A 20,356-nucleotide genomic window follows, 5' to 3' on the forward strand; every position below is an offset into this window, starting at 1 on the left:
AAATACCTGTAATAAGTGAAGCAAGAGATAAAAAATAATAATAATAAATTAAAGCTTCAAAGGAAAGAATTGAGGTGATAAATAACTTAGAAGAGAAAGTTGTAAACTTTCTTTAGTTCACCTAAGTAAGGAAACCTAAGTAACAGTCTCCTTGAAAACCAGGATAGACCAAATAGAAATCAATGACCCCACGAGGGAGCAAGAAGCAAGAAATATTAGAACAAAATCAAAAGATTGTAAAAATAGAAAAAATTTAAACTATCTTATCAAAAGCAATTGACCTGGTAAGCAGGTCAAATAAAGATGATTTAACTTACATTTGACTCCATGAAAACAATAATTTTTTAAAAAAATAAGCCTAGACATTACATTTCAAGAATTCACAAGTAAAAATTGCCCACTATCTTAGAACTAAAAGGCAGAGTAAATATAGAAAAAGTCGCTGGTCTTCTGAAAGAAACCTCCAAAAGAGAAATCCCAGGGGACTCCCAAGTTAAAGAAAAAAATACAACAAATATCTATGAAGGAGAAATTCAGTTACCAAGAAAATATAGGTAGATTGACACAAAACTTGGCAGCCTGTACTACAGATTAAAGGACAGCTCGGAAAACAGTATTCTGAAAGACAAAAAAAAATATGCTTACAACCAAGAAGTATTTGCCTTGTAAAACTGAATATAATCTTTCTGGGAGAAGACAATGTGGTATGGGAGAGGGGGAGTGGTGTCATAGTGGGGGGGGGAAGTAGACCTTTAAGGGAGTGAGGATTTCTAAGCTTTTCTGATGAGAAGATCAGAGCCAAGTATGAGTTTAGAAATACAAGAAATCAAGAGAAAACTTACATATTTTATTTGAGCAACCAGAAAATTGTATGCTACTTGTTGATATAGCATCCCCAAAAGTAAGAGAGAGTAATTCCCTAGCAAATGCAAGCAGATATTCAAAACGAAAAACAAGAGGGGGAGGGTTACAGGAGGAAGAAGCAGGAAGGAATCTTTCTTGTAATTAGGATACATGAGAAGATTATGCAAAAATGGAGGGAGGAAAGTGAGCATCAGATGGACCTCACTTATCTGAAATGGATAAAATGAGGTTGAACACACTCAGAGTCTGGTTCAGAAGTAAAAAAACTCAGCAGGGCATCAAGCAGGGATCATTTTATAGGGAGGGTGAGTATGAGGAAAGATAATATGGAGAAGGAATACCTGAAAGGAAAACAAACCTCCTGAACCTGAAGGGGAGGGGATTAAAAGAGGAGAAAAAAGAAAAGAAGTAGAATCTAAGAGCCCATCAACTGGGGACTGGCTCAACAAATTTTGATATAGGAATATAAGGGAATATTATTGCTTCATAAAGAATTACCAAGAAGACAATTTCAGAGAATCCTGGGCCACATGAACTGATGCAGTGTAAACCAGAACCAGAACAGTTCTTTTACCAGGACATGGTAAAGAGAAATAACTTTGAACAACTTAACTCTGACCAATACAATGACTACTAGCTGTGTCTCCAAAAGATATATGTAATGAAGTATGTTACCTTCTGATGGATGATGGGCTGAGATGCAGAAGAGACATTTTTGACACACGATCTCATTTTATTTGACTGAGCTTATTTGATACAAGACTTTTTTTTCCTAGTTTTTGGTTTGGAGGAAAAGGGAGGTAGCAATGATGTTGCTAAAAAACATTGACACCTTTTAAAATACACAGGGAATAAAAAGTTCAGCAAGATGTAGAGACAAGAGAGCAGTTTTGAAAGTAACATGTGACATTTATTATGTACTTTTAAAAAGCAAGTCATATGAAATGGATATTCACAGTTTCATATCAATCTTTTTTTGTGCTCCGTGTTTTTGGAAATGCCCTATTTTTGACATTTAAGTTCATAATAAAAACCAAAATTTTTACCAAGTTTAGAATTGAATATCTCCTGTGTTAGTTCCCAGTTTCTCAGTAACATGTACCTAACACAATCCTTTTCTGGATTTAGAAATTTAATCCCTTGTCTCATTTATTTATGTATTTATTTATGCATTTATTCATTCATTCATTCATTCATTCATTCATTCATTCATTTATCTATCTATCTATCTATCTATCTATCTATCTATCTATCTATCTATCTATCTATCTATTTATTTATTTATTTTTTAGAGCTGAACAAATGGCCAGTGTACAGAATGCTCAGAGAGACAACTCTGGAGACAGGGCAGATTTCTGGAGAATGCGTGGCCAGAGATCTGGAATGAAAAAGAATCTGAGGAAGAGTCGAGAGGACTTGACTGCTGTAGTATCTGTTAGCACCAAATTCCCGGCTTATGAAAGGGTTCTACTGCGAGAGGGTGAGGAGTACAGAAGTTTTTTTTTTCTTCTGTGGTGGCCTGTTTGCCTTCAGAATAGGGTTATGTTAAGATCTAGTTTATCAGAGATTACCCAGACAATAAACTATGCCAGTTTCTTAGTAAAAGTGTTTTTGAAATTTTCTGAGGGAATATTTTCAGGGTTTTTCTTTTAAAGTGCTTTTTAGAAGCTTTTATCTTAACCTTACTCTCCAGTTTATTGTCACAAAAGGACAGCAAACATTAAAAAGTACTCAGTTTTATAGACAATCCTCTTTTTTTGTGGTCCTTTTGTATGGAAAAGCTCTTTTTTAGTGTTCAATTTTATTATAAAAAAGAAGGGTTTTTTTAGTCTAAAATTGAATCTTTCCTAGTTTTTACATTCCCATTTTCACAGTGCAATGAGCACCTGACCCAATCCTTTCCTGTCTTGAGAAATTTAATTCCCTGTTTTTTTTCTTTGTTATCTTCTCTTTCTCTCTCTCTCTTCAGAGCTAAACAAGTGGCCAGTGTGCACTGAACTTGCTCAGAGAGATGACTCTGGAGACGGGGAAGATTTCTGAATTCTGAATTTAGGAGGGAAACCCAACCTTTTTTTCTTTCAAAAAAAAGTTTTCTTTCAAACTAGATTTGTGATTTCATTAGTATAGGGAATTCCCAATAGGGAAAACTTCTATAAATGCAGATTAATACCTATTCTGCAACTTAAAGTCGTAGAGAGTTGCCTGGAACATTTAGTGATTAAGTGACTTGTTCAAGGTCACACAGCCAGCATATATCAGAGGCAGGATTTGAACCCATGTCTTCCTGACTCAGAGACCAATTTTTTGGTTCCTGTTCTACACAGCTTCTCACATCAAATTTTACTATCCTAAAGAGTCTAGAAAACCATTTTAAGTGTTCTAACAATATTACAATTGTATATTATCCTGAAGGCTTTTCTTGTCTCCTTTAGCTGGTTTTAAGAGGCCTGTAGTCTTGTTTGGACCTATAGCTGATATAGCCATGGAGAAGTTGGCCAATGAATTACCTGAAGTTTTTCAAACTGCTAGTAAGTCTCACTGTCAGAATTTTTTCATGTTTGGGTTTGTGTCTTTTAAATAACTTAATTACTTATTTATGTATGCAAAATATATATTTTCTCTATACATATATCTCTCTGAAACCAAAAATATTGTTTTCACAGAGACAGAACCAAAAGACGCAGGATCTGAGAAGTCCAGTGGAGTTGTGCGATTGAATACTGTGAGGCAGATTATTGAACAGGTAAGATAATTCAGGAAGCAGATAGGTGGTAAAGTAGATAGATTGTTGGGCCTGGAGTCAGGAAGACCCAAATTCAAATCCAGCCTCAGACACTAAGTGTTGTGTGACCCCTGGGCAAGTCACTTAACCCTGTTTGCCTCAGTTTCCTCATGTGCAAAATGAGCTGGGGAAAGAAATGGCAAACCACTCCAGTGTTTTTGAAAAAAAAGGGGGGGTACAAAGAGTTGGACATAACTGAAATGACTGAACAACAAGGAGATAATTCGATTTCTAACTTGTTTTTCATCAGGAGTAAATGGGGCAAACAATTCAGAGAGGTTCCTGTAGGGAAACCAGGCATAGAAGCCACAGTTTAAGTGCAAAGGTACCAAGAAGACAAACAGAATGTTGCCTATAGGAAACTGCAAGTAGGCCGGTCTCTCTGGAATAATGAATATGTGAATAGGAATAATGGGAAATAAACCTGGAATGGTAACTGGAATCAGACTGTGAACTCCCTTAAATGTCAAACAACAGACTTTGTATTTTATCCTAAAGGCAATAGGGAAGTGCTTAATCAGACTTGTGCTTTTTTAAAAAAGCAAAATTATTTTGATGGCTGTATGGAGAATGGAAGGGATTGGAAGAAAGGGGAGGTTTAGACGCCATAGTGTAGGCAAATGATAATGAGGGCCTAAACTAGGATGATGACTGTGTAAATGAGAAAAGGGGAAATGTGTGAGAGATGTCACAGAGAGGTAAAATCAACTAGATTTGGCAACGGATCATGCATGGGAGGCGAGGAAGTATAAAGAGTTGAGAATAACTTCAACATTGTTAACTTGGGTGACTAGAAGGATATTGGTACGCTCATTAGAAATGGAAAAGTTAGGGGGCAGCTAGGCGGCACGGTGGATAGAACACGGGCCCTGAAGTCAGGAGAACCTGAATTCAAATCTGGTCTCAGAACAAACACTTTGACACTTACTAGCTGTGTGACCCTGGACAAGTCACTTAACCCCAATTGCCTAAAAATTTAAAAAAAAAGAAATGGAAAAGTTAAGAGGAAGGATGGGTTTAAGGAAAGAAATAAGTTCTTTCAGGACATATTGAGTTTGAGATACCTGTGGAGCATCTAGATGGTGATGTCCAAGATAATTGATGTTACATAACTTGAGTTCAATAGAGAAATGAGAGATTCTATGTTGGATATATTGATTTTGAGATGTCTAAAGAACATCCAATCCAAAATGTCTAATGAGCAGTTAGAAGTTGTGGGATTTGAGCCCAGGAAAGAAACTAGGGAATGATATGTAGATTGAAATATTATCTTTATAGAGTTTTGAGCCTGTGAAAACTGATGAGGTCACCAAGTATGTACAGAGAGAATTTCCCTAGAGCCAGGGGAAAGGACATTGATGATGATCAAAGAAGACACCGAGGAGTGGTCAGATAGGTATGAAAACTGAGAGAGTACAGTGTCACCACCCTACCCCCCCAAAAAAAAACCCTCAGAGATAAGAAAGTGACAAGTAGCACCAAATGCTATAAAGAAGTTGAGATAGGTGAGGATAGATACGATAATTAAACCAACGGGAGGTGATAAAATCATGCAGAGAGTGTAGGGAGAGAAGAGAAAAGGGCTCAAAACAAAACTCTGGGATACACCCATACTTTACTGAGCTTATATTAGATACAGTGAATTGAAAAATAAATGATTAGACCAAGAGGAAAACTAAGAGGTAACAGGCAAAAGCCTGGAAAGAGTATCTAGAAGAAAGTGGTCAAAAGCTGAAGAGGTGTAAAAGAATGAGGATGGAGAAAAGACATATTTAGCAATTAAAAGATATTAGTGGTCTTGAACAGAGAAGTTGCAGTCAAGTTGTAGGGTTTAGAGGTCAGATTGCAAGGGAATAAAGAAGTGGAGGCTACAGATTAGGATAACTTTTTCCTAAGAGTTTAGTTGTAAGAGGGAAGGGGGAGGTATAGGAAGCACTTAAAGAGAATGGCAAGGTCACTTGAAAGTTTTTTATAAAAGGAGACTTACAGGTCTATTTGTAGGCAATAGGAAAGGGGGCCTTTCTGGAGTGTATTCTTAACAAAGTCCTTGTAATGTGCTAATAACTTAAGATTTGTTCTGGGAAAAGTGGTCATGAGGAAAACATGAATATTTGGAAAAAATTACTTTCCTTTAATAATAATCTTTAGATGATTATGAACTCCTCCTAATGTCTGCTGCTATTGCTGCCTTTGGTTACCATCATGTATTTGATTGATTTCCAAATGTTTAATTGCCTTAAGCCTATTTATACAATTTTTTTCTGTTGCTATTACATACAAACATTATCCATCTTTTTATAACAGAATAAGCATGCACTTCTGGATGTGACCCCTAAAGCTGTGGATTTGTTAAACTATACCCAGTGGTTCCCAATTGTGATCTTCTTCAGCCCAGACTCTAGACAAGGAGTGAAAACAATGAGACAGAGGTTGAATCCTACATCTAACAAGAGTTCTCGGAAGCTATATGACCAAGCCAATAAACTAAAGAAGACTTGTGCTCATCTTTTTACAGGTAAGCAAAATTTGACCTGTAACTCTTCCAGTAGTGGGGCAAGAAGGGTTGAGGAGGGAAGGACTAAGTGTGAACTTTAAATAGTGAATTTGGGAAAAGGTTTATGAAACTTTGGGAAAAGCAATGTAATCTTACAATGTTGAAATGTGCCATGATACATGAATTCTTTTTCATAGTCTAGAGTTTGAAATGACCCCAGAGGCCATCCAGTGTAACTTCATTTTACAGATGAGGAAACTGAGGCATGGGGAGGTTAAGCAACATGCCCAAGACCTCACAAATGGTATCAAAGATGGGATATAAATCTCCATCCTCTGACTCTTGAGCCAGTACTCTTTCTAATATAAGACATTGATTCTATCTAGCAGAAAGGATTGTTTTCTTTTGTTTTGTTGTTTGGGGGCTTCAAACTAATTGCTCATAATTGCCAAGTTTGTATACTCCAAATATAGGAGCCTTTCCCTTTTGAGCTTTTTGTGGCAGACTTTTTTATGAAAATGTGTGTTGGTAGGTGAAATCATTTATCATATTTGGTTCCTTTTGATGTCTGTGTTCTCCTTAGTCTGAACAAGTGGGTGTAGATCCATTGTGTGGTATGATGGTATTTTAGTGGGGAAATGGACATTCTTCACAGAATCACAGAATTTTGAGAGTTGGAAAGGGCCTGAGTGGCCATGTAGTCCAAACCGCTCATGAAAGCAATTAGATCTTTGATCCTTTCTGTAAGTCTTAGAATGTGCATATTACAGAACTACTTTGGGGTTATATTTGCATCACTATGGATCTATGTGGATTGGGACTGGGCATGTGATTTCATTGGTGTAGTCACCTCCCAGTGTGAGGAAAGTCTGTGTGTCCATACAGCTTCTCTGCTTCTTATGGTCTTAGAGAGTTACCTAGACCGTGAGAGGTTGAGTGAATGATCACACAGCCAGTATGTCTCAGATTCAGGACTTAAGCCTAGGGCTTCCTGGTTTTTTGCTGAGCTATCTATTCACTATTGCCACGATGCTTCTCTTTTATGAGGATTTATGTAACTTATGTGGCTACCATAAATTACCATGCAATAGTGGTTATTTCCTAGGCATCAGAACCTAGGGCACACACTTATTTTAAATTGCACATTTTAAAGCATCAGTAAATTTTGTAGGACTTTGGTTAAAATGACAAAAGACAACATATCAACAACTAGAATTGCTGATTTTTCTGCTGGAAGAGATTGATTCCAAGACAGTAGTTTACTGTAGCACTTAATTTCTTTTAACTCACAAACTTTTATGCTTTTCTCACTCTACTCCAAATAACAAGGAGTTAACAATAAAGTGTTGCCTTCATATAATATTAGTAAATTAACTGTTATTGTGCTCTTATTTTTAAAACATTATTTATTTATAATGAGAATGTGTTTTGTTGTTTAGGGTTTTTTTTTCCATTTTGTTCCTAAGTAGATCCACATCACTCCCTCTACCCTCTTTAGTTTGATTTATCTACATATAGAATCTGTTGTACTTATGTTTGGCTCCAGATAGAAACCAAGTTGTAATTTAGTAAACAACATCTTTGCCTCCTAATGCTCCTAGAATTTCCCATTTTATACTCAAGTGTGATCTTAGTCCCTGGAGGACTACTTTCAGATCATTTCTCTTGTATTATATAGCTGCTATGGCTACAGATGGCAAAGGCACAGATCATATAGGACCATAACTAGGAAATGATAAATCATAATTATTTTTTGAAATTTCCAGATAAAATAGCTTATCCCCGAATGCCAAGTGCAAGAGGTTTGAGGGGGTTTTTTTCCCCTTAACATGACATATTTTGGTAATGTTCTAGGCTTCTTTGGACAACTTGAGATTTGGGATTTCCAAAAGTCAACAGTAGAATTTCATCAAAAGAAATAATGGTATATGCCACTAATGATAGTACTCAAATACATAGTAATTTTTCACATTTATCTCTATTATTTAAACTATATAGTCTCAGAGATGGAAGGAACCTTAGACATCATTAATGAGTGGATCTACTTATTACATAATCTTTATAGCTTCACCTTTGTTTATGGGTATGTGAATATGTATGTACACTCCTGTTCTACAGAAATAAAACAGTATAGCATTGTCATTGTTTTTTATTTGCTTTGCCTGTTTTCTTTCATGTGTTTTCATTTCTTTACTGTCTTAGACCTACTGGCCACTATCATTTGCATGACTGATTTAGGCCTATTGTTAGACCTATAAATGCCAATTTTCTGAGAGTGGTTAAGAATTATGTTCCAGTGAACTGAATTATCACCATGCAAAAGTCAATAAGATTGCCATATTCCTAATGTCATCTCCTTCATCTTTTTTCCTCTTTGCTTTTTTCTGTCCTGTGAATGTTCATTTATTGTCACAGTTTGAAAAATAGTCTTTAGTAAATGTTATCCTTTAAAATTTTCATAAATACTAGAAGTATTTGCATAAATTTAAAAGTATGGTAAATCTAATACCATTAGTACAGGACAGATTGGCTTGAAGGGAGCAGGATGGTGAATAATCTAAAACCTTACAGATGATAAAAAATTCTTTAATTTAGAAAGCTTTTTTTTTTAACCAGAGGATCTACCCTCTAAATTATATTTCGAATGTTGTACTTTGTTCAGGCTAATTTGTTTATGTTCTCTGAACACCCACCAACTCAGAGTGGGTGGCAATAGCTTGAAAATCCTTTGGTTGAAAGTTGATAAAGCAGCCTAGGATTAAATTGCTGTGGGTAATCCAGGCACAGGCAAAGGAATTGCCTGTTCTTTTAATATAATGCTTAATACTTAATTCATTTTCATTTTCTCATTTTTGGTCCTCACAACAGTTCTGTGAGTGAGATTCTATTAATATCCTAGGTGCTATAGATGAAGAAACTAAGGCTCAGAGTGGTTGTGATGTACTCTTGGTTCACACAGCCAGGAAGTGTCAGCAGCAGAATTCCAAATTCAGACTTCACCATCCAATACTTCCTTCATTGTTAAATGATATAATAATGATTGTAAAGTCTTACAGAAACCTTAAAGGGCTATATAAGTGTTGCCTAGGAGAGGCAGCATGAGATAGAGGATAGAATGATAGAGTTGGAGTCAGAATGACCTGAGGTCACGACTTACCTCTAACATTTGACCAGCATGGGCAAATTACTTAATCTTTTTGAGCCTCAGGCAACTCTCTAAAGGCTAGAAGTTAGAAACATGTTTGAGATGTTCATGAAGGGAGTTCCCTATATTCTTTTACTGAATTGGATCAGAGGTATATTAATAAAGTATGTCATTGTTTTATATAGACAAATGAGCAGTGTTTATATAGTCCTTTTTTTAAGGTATGTTACCTATAATATACCTAATAGTTTATGATTCTCAAAATACAGTGTTATATTTGTTGTTGATGATGTTTTTAAGACAACTTTTCTGAAATAGAAACTTCAATAGGAAATCCACAAATGTGATTTTCAGCTACCAAAATAAAAAAGGCACTGGATTTGGAATAAGAAAACCTGAGTCTGAATCCCAATTTCACTAATTTGACTACTTGTATTATCTTAGGCAACTCATTTAATCTCTCTGGGTCTCAAGTTACCTCATGTACAAATTGAGAGGGCTGGAATTGATGAGCCAGGGGGTCTCTTTTAAATCTATGATGCTTATGATTTTTAACAGCTGAATTACTGTTTTAATTTTATTCTTATGTCTAATATTAAAATGGTCACTAAAATTTCTTATTTAGCCACACCTAGGTGGCTCAAAGGATAGAGCATTAGATATAAGAAGTCCCAAGTTCAAATCCTGCCTCAAACAATTACTTGCTTTGTGAACCTGGGTAAGTCACTTAATCTCTTTCTGCCTCACTCTTGTCTTCTATAGAATGAGGATAATAATAGCCCCTACCATGAAGGGCTATTATGAGGATCAAATGAGATAACATATATAAAGTAGAATATCTTTTTTTAGGCAAATATGGTCACTTTATGAAAATGTCTCTTTATTTTCAATAGGGACAATCAATCTCAATTCAGCCAATGACAGCTGGTTTGGCAGCTTGAAAGATTTAATTCAACAGCAGCAAGGGGAAGCAGTCTGGGTGTCAGAAGGGAAGGTATGTAAAAAGGGTGTCCTACTACTCCATCCAACTATTTCATTTTCAGAATCTAAACAAAGTAATGATGTAATAAACCTATTTCCATAAAAACAGAATTAAACATATGTTTAGCACAATTCTGAATTTAATAAATCCTTTTGCAACAAGTAGGAAATGTAAAGGACTTTGGAAAAGAAAGCCATATACAACGTATGGAAACCCTACACTTTTTACTTTTTTATGTTTTATCATACTTTATTTATTTTGTTAGATATTTCCCAAATACATCTTAATCTGGTTGGGCATGCAACCCATCTGTGTTTCTTTTTTTTTTAATTAATTTATTTAGATTTATCAACAATCACTTCCATATGTTTCTGAGTTTAAATTTTTTCTCCCTTTCCCCACCACCCTCTCCAAGACAGCGCACAATCTGATATAGGCTATACATATACCTTCCTATTAAACATATTTTCACATTTGTGATGTTGTAAGTAAGAATTAGAACCAATAGGAAGAACCACAGAAAGAGGAAACAAAACTCAACAGAAGAAAAAAAATAGCAAATAGTATGCTTCAATCTGCATTCTTTTTACTTTTAAGATTCATTAACATTAATGTTAAAATTCCTTTATATACAAGTCAAGAGCATGGGGAGAACTTGGAAGAGCAAATTCAAAAGGCAGTGATGAAAATAATTTTTAAAATATGATATGATGAGAAGCTTAAAAAAAAACAACCTGAAATTAATTGCCTAGAGAAGAGGCAAGGAGAGATTAAGTCATAGTCTTATTTGGAATAAATGACTAAATTGAAAGGATGCCCATCAGTTGGGGAATAGCTGAACAAGTCATGGTATACGAACGTAATGGAATACTATTGTGCTTATAAGAAGTGATGAGCAGGTAGACTTCAGAAAAACCTGGAAAGACCTGTATGGACTGATGCTGAGTGAAGTGAGCAGAACCAGGAGAGCATTGTATACGGTAACAGCAATATTGTGCAATGATCATCTTTGATAGACTTAGCTTTTCTCAGCAATACAATGATCTTAGACAATTCCAGAAGACTCATGATGGAAAATGCTATTCACATCCAGAGAAAGAACTATGGAGTCTGAATACAGATCGAAGCATACTATTTTCACTCTTTTGGGGTTTTTTTGGTTTTTTTCTTTCTCGTGGTTTTCCCCTTTTGTTCTGATCCTTATTTCATAACATAACTAATATGGAAATGTGTTTTACATGATTATACATATAAAACCTATATCAAATCGCTTACTGTCTTAGGGAGGGGAAGGAGAAAATTTGGGACTCAAATATTTTTGAAAATGAATGTTAAAAATTGTCTTTATATGTAATTGGAAAAAATAAAATGCTATTAAAAAGGGAAAAAAAGAGCTGCCCCTATAGCTTCTCCTGTTCACTGGGAACTTCCCAGTGACTTCTAGTCCATGGATTCTCTGGTGCAATCATCTTGTATTTGAGGTACATTGTTACTACTTTAAGATATCAAGAGTCTTTGTAATTGTTAATTTCTTGTGATTGACATTAGTAAACTATATAACTGTATTAGTTTTCTGGATGTTATTATTCAGGCAACAAACGTAAAGGAGCAATCCATTTATTTGAGATACAAAGTTGCACATAATAAATAATAAGGTTTCAGCCTTCAAGGAGCTTAAGTTTAGTAAAAAGACGATATAAGACTTACAGAGTAATAGCTACAATACGAGGCAATATGTAATAAATAAGTTTCTCATGAATGTTGCACAAACTTGGTACTATAGAAATGAAATGGAGGAAGAGCTTTATGAAAGGAGACGGCATTTGAGCTGGGCCATGAAGAATGAGTTGGCTGCATTTTGATAGGTGACTATGTTGTGGAAAGAGATTCTAGGTAAAACAAACATTATGAATAAAAATCACACCATCAGATGACTCTGTACAGTTATAGGAAAGAGTTACTACTCTACTATTCTAGTAAAACGCAAAGGGAAGTTTGGATCTAGAGTGTACAGGGTCTTGAATGCCTTGAAATTTTAGACTTGATTTAGTAGATGAGAGAGGTGTTGAAGTTTTTGAACAATTACAGTCACACTTCAAAAGACTTCTGTATGGTGGTGCAGAAGATTGGCACAAGGAAATTAGTTTGTACCTAAGAATAGAATTGAAGATTGTAGTCAATATTTAAAATTCAAAAAGAGAGTCATTAAAAAGGAATATTAAAATTTAAAAGGTAGCTATGAAGTCTTACCCTGTTGAGGAAAAGTTAGTTTTAAGAAAGGTCTAATTATTCTGTGACCCTTAAACTATTCTTGAACATTTGCTTTCAGCATTATCTAACTCCACAAAATCCTCTTTCCTTCCCTGCTCCCCAAGTTGGAAGGAATGGATGATGATATGGATGACCGAATGTCCTACTTAACTGCTATGGGTGCTGACTATCTCAGCTGTGATAGCCGCTTGATCAGCGACTTCGAAGACACAGATGGAGAAGGAGGCGCCTATACTGATAATGAACTTGATGAACCATCAGAGGAGCCCCAAGTTTCTTCAATTACTCGCTCATCTGAACCAGTGCAACATGAAGAGGTGAGAGAGAAACCCTGCCAACAATTAAAGTGCCCATTGACAGAAGAAAAAAAAATCTGTGAAGTGAACAAAGAGATGGTTTTCTCTTATTCATCTTTCTCCTTTCCTCACTTAATTACCTCAATGAGAAGAGTTTTGGTAATCATTTGTTACTAAACTGGATAGCAAAAGGCATCTGTTGATTGTCTAGGTCAGGGCTTCTTAAGCTTTTTTATATGTGTGACCCTGTTTCACGTTTCGGGAGCATTTGTTGGCATTGCATGGCATGACAGCATGCATAGTGCAAAGTGCGCATGCTGTGTGTTCAGAACCAAGGCTGCAATGAAGTTGCACAGTGCAACATGGGCAAGCGTTGCCAGAAACACCTTGGATTCATGATGTGTTTGATTTTGAATTGTTGCTCCTTGCACAATCAGAAACCTTTTACTGTTGTCATGACCCACAGTTTAAGAAGCACTGCTCTAGGTAGCCATATCCTCTGCTATGTAAGGATTCTAACTAGTTGGATATTCCTTTTTAATCCTGTTTTAAAATGTATTTCATGTTTATCATTTGATTCCATCTCTCCCCAGTCAACTTCCCCACTTTGATTTTTCAAATTATGATTAATATATGTGTATATACTCACAATGTATGTATATACATATGCTTCACACATGAATATAACCACATATATGCACATATATTGATCTATTCAAATGAGGTTGTGTATATGTGTATGACTGCTGCTGCTTTTTTCTTTTGTTCTACAGTTGATTTCAATGAATGAAATTTGTGAATTTGCTATTTATTAAATGAAAAGGGAAAATAAAATTGAGTGAAAAAGGCCGCTCTTCCTAAAAAACAGCTACATAAAACTAGAAAAAGGGGTTTTAGAGAAGAAAATCTTTAACTATTTCCGAGATAAAGTCCAGAAATAACATTAGGTGGTAATGATAAAAGACATAATGTGGGTAGCTGTGGGCAAGTCACTTAACCTCTTGGTGCCCTAGGCAACTTTCTAAGAGTATATAAATTGTAAACAATGGAGAGGTTTCCCTCCACTAATGAATTCACTGGTCTAAACCAATGAAAAGTAAAACGAATAAAATTTTAACTTGAATTTTTAATTCAAAATTTTTTTAGCTTATTAGATCCAAGGCTTCGAACCTGTCCCTGATCTCCATGGAGTTTATGCTCTATTGGAACAGACTTTTAACTCTGATGGGGAAATTGTTCTTCAATAGTGTATGCTTATAGCAATTCACAGAGCAAGAAATTTGCCTAAAAGCACAGAAATTTAAAAATTTTAAGTACTTCTAAAATATTTAAAAAATAAATATATCTATGTTCTGTTCAAAAATCTGACTCTACATTAAGCCTAACACAAAGTAGACAACATCCCAGGAAGTAAGAAAAACTGTTACTTAGGTCTCTTTGCACTGATGTTCTTATTGTAAGAGAACCTTCATCTCTTGTAGAGCATAAGGAAACCCAGCCCAGAGCCAAGAGGTCAGATGAGGAGGGCTGCTAGTAGAGACCAACTTAGGGATACTAGCCCACCTCCAGCATTCAAGCCCGAGCCACCAAAGGTATGTTGATGGGAAAGAAAAGAAACTTTTTTTTTCCAAAGTGGCACCCTAATCTCAGCCACAAGTCCTTTAAGAAGAATAAAAAACCTGCTTTTCCCTAAGATTAAGATGGAGTTTAACATTTTGGATTGAATGCTAGACTTTGAATTGGGAAGGCCTGTGTTCCAAATCCCACCTCAACTGTTTTTTAGCTGAAAAATAGAAATAACACCTATAGAAATTAGAATATTATTGTAAGTCTCAAGTGAGATTATTTCATTATATATGGTTATTATTTAGTAATTTTTCAGTCATGTCTGAGTCTTTGTGAACCCATTTGGGGTTTTCTTGGCAAAGACACTGCAGTGGTTTGCCATTTCCTTCTCCAGTTCATTTTATAGATGAGGAAACTGAGACAAACAGGGTTAAGTGACTTGCCGAGGGTCACACAGCTAGTAAGTGTCTAAGGCTAGATTTAAACTCATGTCTTCTTTACTCCAGGGAAAGCTCTCTATTTGCTGGGCCACCTACCTGCCCTCTATTATATAAATAATGCATTAAATATAGTCACTGTATATGTGTATATTTTCATAACATTATGTAACCTTAAAATATTATATAAATATTAAGTCTTATTTTTATTTTAGCCCACAGGGAACCCAACATTAGGGAATGAAAAGCATAAGAATGAAAGTCACTCTTAAGAAAGGAAATATTGGGCCTTGACTCTTTTAAACAATTGTTAGAAGTATTAGAAGCTTGTTATTAAAGATCTCTAAATATCTGCATTTTTCTTTCTAGCAAATGACAGCTCTCTGTCCATATTTTGGGAGTTGGCTATTCTCAGAAAATTTTTTGATTGTAAGAGTCTGTACCCAAACTAACATATGGAATATAGAGGGGCACAGAATAAATACAAGGCAATACAGATTTATATCATGACTCCTCTCCAACCACAGATCAAAGCTATTTCATAAACACCATATTTTCATTCTAATAAAATATTTCCCTTTAACTCAGTACTTTCGTATTTTTAGAATATAGGAAAGAAGTGAGAAAATTTTTGCCTTGGTCAAAAGCATTAATGACTTATTTAACATGCTGATCTGGAATCAAATTGATTCTGGAATTCGAATTGATAATCAAATTGATTAGTCTGGCACCCTATTATCCTACCATCATTTCTAGGATTAGTCTTACAGTTTGCATCTAGACTTGGACATCTGGTCCAGCTTGGTTTTCTTTGAAATGTTGGTGGGATTACCCTCATAGGAAAGAAGGGGATATGCTAACCATTGCTCATTTACCTTCCTATTTTGGAATACCATTTAAAACAGGGTGTCTACAGAAATGGATACCAAGAGTATATTAACCCACGTATTTAAGATAAAGTAATCTGAAGGGTAGCATGTTCCATTGGAAAGATCACTGATGCTAGAATCAAGTTGAAGTTAGAGGACCTAGGTTCAAAAAACCTGAGAGTTTTCTACTTACTAGATATGCACCTTTGGCAAATCACATAACCTCTCTAAGCCTCTGTTTTCTTCTCTGTAAAATAAAAATGTTTGATTACCTGGCCTTCTAAGGTCCCTTTCAGCTCAATCTGTGATCCATGACCTGGATTTAAATTTTACCTCTTAACTCTTAACTATCTGTATGGCATTGGGCAAATCATCTGTAACCTCCCTGGGGTTCAGTTTCTTTATCTGAAGTGAGGGGTTTAGGCTAAAGAAATTCTATGGTTTCTTGAAGTTCTAGACCCATGACCCTATGATAAAAACTCAGGCTAAATATGTTTTTGCTATCTACAGGCCAAATACCAAAACAAAGATGAACCCTATGACATTCCCAAGTCCTATGAATACAAACCAAACAATTCTGTTACTGCCAGTAATGAAATTCCTGGGGCAGCCACTAAAACGTATGCTCCACCTGTTCCTCTAAAACCTGCCTTTGGACGTCCTATAGTGAAGCCTTCTGCAGCTACTTTCCCTTCCCAAGAAAATGAGGAGGATGAAGGAAATGGGGAAGAAACAGAAAATGCTCCAAAGTCAGTTCTGGGCAAAGTTAAAATATTTGAGAAAATGGATCACAAGGCAAGGATACAGAGAATGCAAGAACTCCAAGAAGCACAGAATGCAAGGGTAAAATATGTTTTAAAAATGAAACCTGCCTGGGCTATTTTATTTATTTGTTTGTGGAATATAGGATCCCTTGAATAAATTGTGCATGTTAGCATATTGGTTTCCATTTGAATGTTATAGATTGGGTGAAAAACTTTTCTCTAAAGATAAATAAATTTACATTATCGAGTGTTTGAAGTTTGAACTGCTTCAAAAAAAACCTTTGTTACTGAAAATAACAATTTTTTTTTACTGCTAAATAAAAAGTCACGTGGGCTTCTTTTGCCCAGCAGATATACCTGTCATTATCAGTCAAATCTGTCACAGACAAGCATGAATGCTTATGGGTATCTTTCACATTTGGATATAGCACTGGATATAATCCACTCATGAAAAGTATGAGATAGCCCCATCTACTTTTCCCTCTTTTCCTAGAATTTACTAACAGGACTCCCCCCCATTAGATATCAATTTCAAACACTCCACTGGTATGGTTGCTCAGGGTCAGGGAAGCAGGAAGGAAAAAAGGAAAGTCTCGGCTCCCTTGAGGTTCACTGGCCAATTTTCTAACTTCATCTTTCATCACAGCTTGAAATTGCTCAGAAGCATCCTGACATCTATGCTGTCCCCATCAAAGCACCAAAACCAGACCCCAGCTCATCCCAGGTCACAAGGTAAGGGGCAAGTCTAGTCTTCCTTAAGTCTTATCTGTCTGACTGTGATGTTAAGAACCAAAGTTTTCAGATTTTATTTGTCATTCTCTGAAGCTATGTTGTCTGCCCTAAAGATTTTTAAAGCTCATTAAGTTTCTTGTTTCCACTGTTCCTCTGAATACCAGAGAAGTCCAGAGGGTTTATTTTCAAAGTCAACTAATTAATTTCCTGACTAAAATAAAAAATGTGAGGATGAAGGAGATGTCAAATGTTTCTGTGACTATACCAAAAATTCATTCATTTCCCAGTGAGACAACTGAAATGTTAAATGAGCTATTGGATTATTTGAGAGAAATCATATTTGAATGGCAATGGAATGAATAGCACAATGACAAAAGAACTTATGGGACCTAAAGTTGATTTTTGCAGGATTTTCTTCTGCGATTTCACCTTTTAACCCTTTCTGATATCTCCATTCTGTCACCTGTAAAATTAGGATTCCTTTGCTAAAATGTTTGCCTCAAGGGAGTTATAAAACTCAGTGGACTAGTGTTTGTAAAGTACTTTTAAGTTCTGGGAATTACAGTAATGTTTTACATCATAGCCAACTGTATCCTAGATTGTTTCCTAGTTCTTAGAAAAGGGGAAAAAATCAAATTTCTTTATTATGAGTGTGCCATGTAGATGCTAGAGTTTAGATTTACAGTTGTATAAAAATAAATGGAAGTTTCCTCCTTACTAATAGAGGGAGGGAGGAGAATGTGTAGCATACTCATTTGAATCATCAGTCTCAATGAAGGGGCACACCGATATGGATAATTGAAACTGGCAGATCATCTACCCTGCTGTGAATCAGATCTGCACACCCCATGGCAGGCAAACTTGTCACAGGAAATAAAGTCAGAACCCTGATTTACCTAGATGAAAGCAAAACTTGTATGAGTCGATGCTTTAGTTACCACCTTCCCCAAATGACTGTGAATTTGGCTGTTTTTACCATGTTAACCTTAGGTAGGAACAGAAATAATTCCTTATTTGTTCAGGAAAAAAATATTAGCTTTGCCACCCTTTACAGAAATGAATTTAACATGATTTCCCTTATATTGTTTCACTATTCCTTGTTATGCCACCACCATCACTTAAACCATTTAACCTAGGGTCCACAGACTACCATAAATTTAGATGGGAAAAAAATAATACCTTTAGTTTCACTAATCTCTAACTGAAATTTAGCACATCCTTCAATTAAGAATATATGCAATAAATATTGGTCTAAGAAATGGCCCATAGGCTTCATGAGACTGCTAAAAAGTCCATGATACCACCACCACCAACAATCCCCAAAATGGTTGAGTCCTTGATTTAAAGTGAGAAGAAATGCTTGGGTTATGTAACTGATAATGCTTAACTTATTAGTTCCAGACCCCCTGAGCCTCAGAAACCACCTTCAAGACTATACCAAGATTCTAGGGGAAGTTACAGCAGTGACATTGAAGAAGAAGAATACCGCCAGCAGTTGTCAGAACATTCCAAGCGTGGATATTATGGACAGCCAGCCAGATACCGGGATACTGAATTATAGATTTTACTGCGTTCTGAGTGTCACCACATCAAAATAGTACTCCTAGTAAATCATAGTGATGGCAATTTTTTCAGTTAAAACAGACTTTGAAGATCTGGTGGGACTTAAAATTATATTTTTTTGGAAAGGAGTGGGATGGGGGATGGAGGGAGGTCTATAGTTCAAGACAAATCTACACACTGGAACTAGAGCACCTCATTTTTGTGAATGGGTTGGGGTTTTGTTGTTTGTTAAGTGAAACACTACTGTCCTAATGCTGTTTCTTGTTTCACATGGACCAAAAGCTATTTCAAGAGGTGTATTAATTTGTTTTCATATTTTTAATATTTGTATTAAAATGTTAACTATTTTTCTTCATTACAGCTGCCTTTAGAAGATTATACCAGTATAGGCAGAAAAGGAATAAGAACACTTGGATGAAATTAAGTTCAAAGAAGTATTTTATTATTGCTCTCAAAGTGCCTTTAACAAGAAATGTCTTAAATTTTCTTCCAATAATTATGCAAAGCCATAATGGACTAAAAGAGTATTTTGACTAATTTTTGTACATGTTCATAGCTAGAGCTTCTCCTGCATGGCATCTGATTGCCAAGGTTTTTATCTATGTAATATTTTCCATAAGTCCTGGTTCTTTGCGTGTGTGCTTGTATGTGTATATAATATATATAAAAGATGTCCTTGGTAGTGTGGCTATACTACTGAGAAGCTTGAAGACCAAAAAAATGATGAAGAAATTCAGTTCGTTATGGTTTTTAATCTTGTATTCCACAGAATCAAATAAATATTCTACAAAAGCACTTCCCATTGTGCTTTGTTTAATATATGTATATAAATATATGTGCGTATGCATATATGTACACATACATATATACATACGCACATATATGTTGACAACGAGGGCTGTATGTGTTTTAACTCAATAAAAAGCAGTAATTGTAATGGTTCAGTGCGTTGCATTTCTTAGAGTTAAAAATATATCCAGAGTATAAACTTGGTAACTTGATATATGGCATGGGATTCAAAAAACACGGCATTTGGAAAAGAAGAAAAGAAGGAAGATATGTCTTGGTTTATTTGCTAAATTGGTGCACATTATATCATACTTCAAGTGGTCATTAAAGCTGGAAGAGACCTTATTAATAGTATTGGGAACCCCCCCCCCATCTTATAGATGGGGGAAAAGGAAGGGAACAAGGGTTTATTAAGTGTCTATTATGCACTAGGCACTTTACAAATGTTACCTTATTTGATCCTCACCACAGGCCTATGAGGTAGGGGCTATTATTATCCACAATTTATATATTACCAACAAAGCCGAATAGCAAAAGATAGAAAGAGAAATCCCATTTAAACTTACTGTAGACATTATAAAACACTTTTCACACAAATAAAATCAGATCTAAATAATTGGAAAAACATCAGTTGCTCATGGGTAGGCCGAGCTAATATAATAAAAATGACAATCCTACCTAAGTTAATTTACTTATTCAGTGCCATACCAATCAAACTACCAAGAAATTATTTTATAGAATTAGAAAAAATAATAACAAGATTCATTTGGAAAAACAAAAGATCCAGAATATCAAAGGAACT

At 35.5% G+C, this 20,356-nt stretch overlaps 1 protein-coding gene across 3 annotated transcripts in view; it reads left to right on the forward strand.

Moving 5' to 3' along the window:
• The window catches only part of TJP2 (tight junction protein 2), a 120,800-nt gene extending 101,098 nt beyond the window's left edge, over positions 1-19,702 (forward strand). For 2 of the 3 annotated variants that reach the window (XM_021001810.2, XM_021001808.2), the window contains exons 14-23: positions 2,157-2,344; positions 3,297-3,392; positions 3,528-3,607; positions 5,951-6,161; positions 10,179-10,279; positions 12,643-12,855; positions 14,316-14,426; positions 16,217-16,549; positions 17,117-17,202; positions 18,598-19,702. In XM_021001810.2, coding sequence (XP_020857469.1) covers positions 2,157-2,344; positions 3,297-3,392; positions 3,528-3,607; positions 5,951-6,161; positions 10,179-10,279; positions 12,643-12,855; positions 14,316-14,426; positions 16,217-16,549; positions 17,117-17,202; positions 18,598-18,763 — 1,585 coding nt within the window. In that variant the 3' untranslated portion in view covers positions 18,764-19,702. The remainder of the gene's footprint in view (positions 1-2,156; positions 2,345-3,296; positions 3,393-3,527; positions 3,608-5,950; positions 6,162-10,178; positions 10,280-12,642; positions 12,856-14,315; positions 14,427-16,216; positions 16,550-17,116; positions 17,203-18,597) is intronic. The other variant, XM_078152810.1, reaches the window with a different exon arrangement.
• Positions 19,703-20,356: the final 654 nt, after the last annotated feature.

The sequence above is a fragment of the Phascolarctos cinereus genome, unplaced genomic scaffold (genome assembly GCF_003287225.1).
Source record: "Phascolarctos cinereus isolate Bilbo 61053 unplaced genomic scaffold, phaCin_HiC Scaffold_4;HRSCAF=312, whole genome shotgun sequence".
Taxonomy (NCBI): Eukaryota; Metazoa; Chordata; class Mammalia; order Diprotodontia; family Phascolarctidae; genus Phascolarctos; species Phascolarctos cinereus.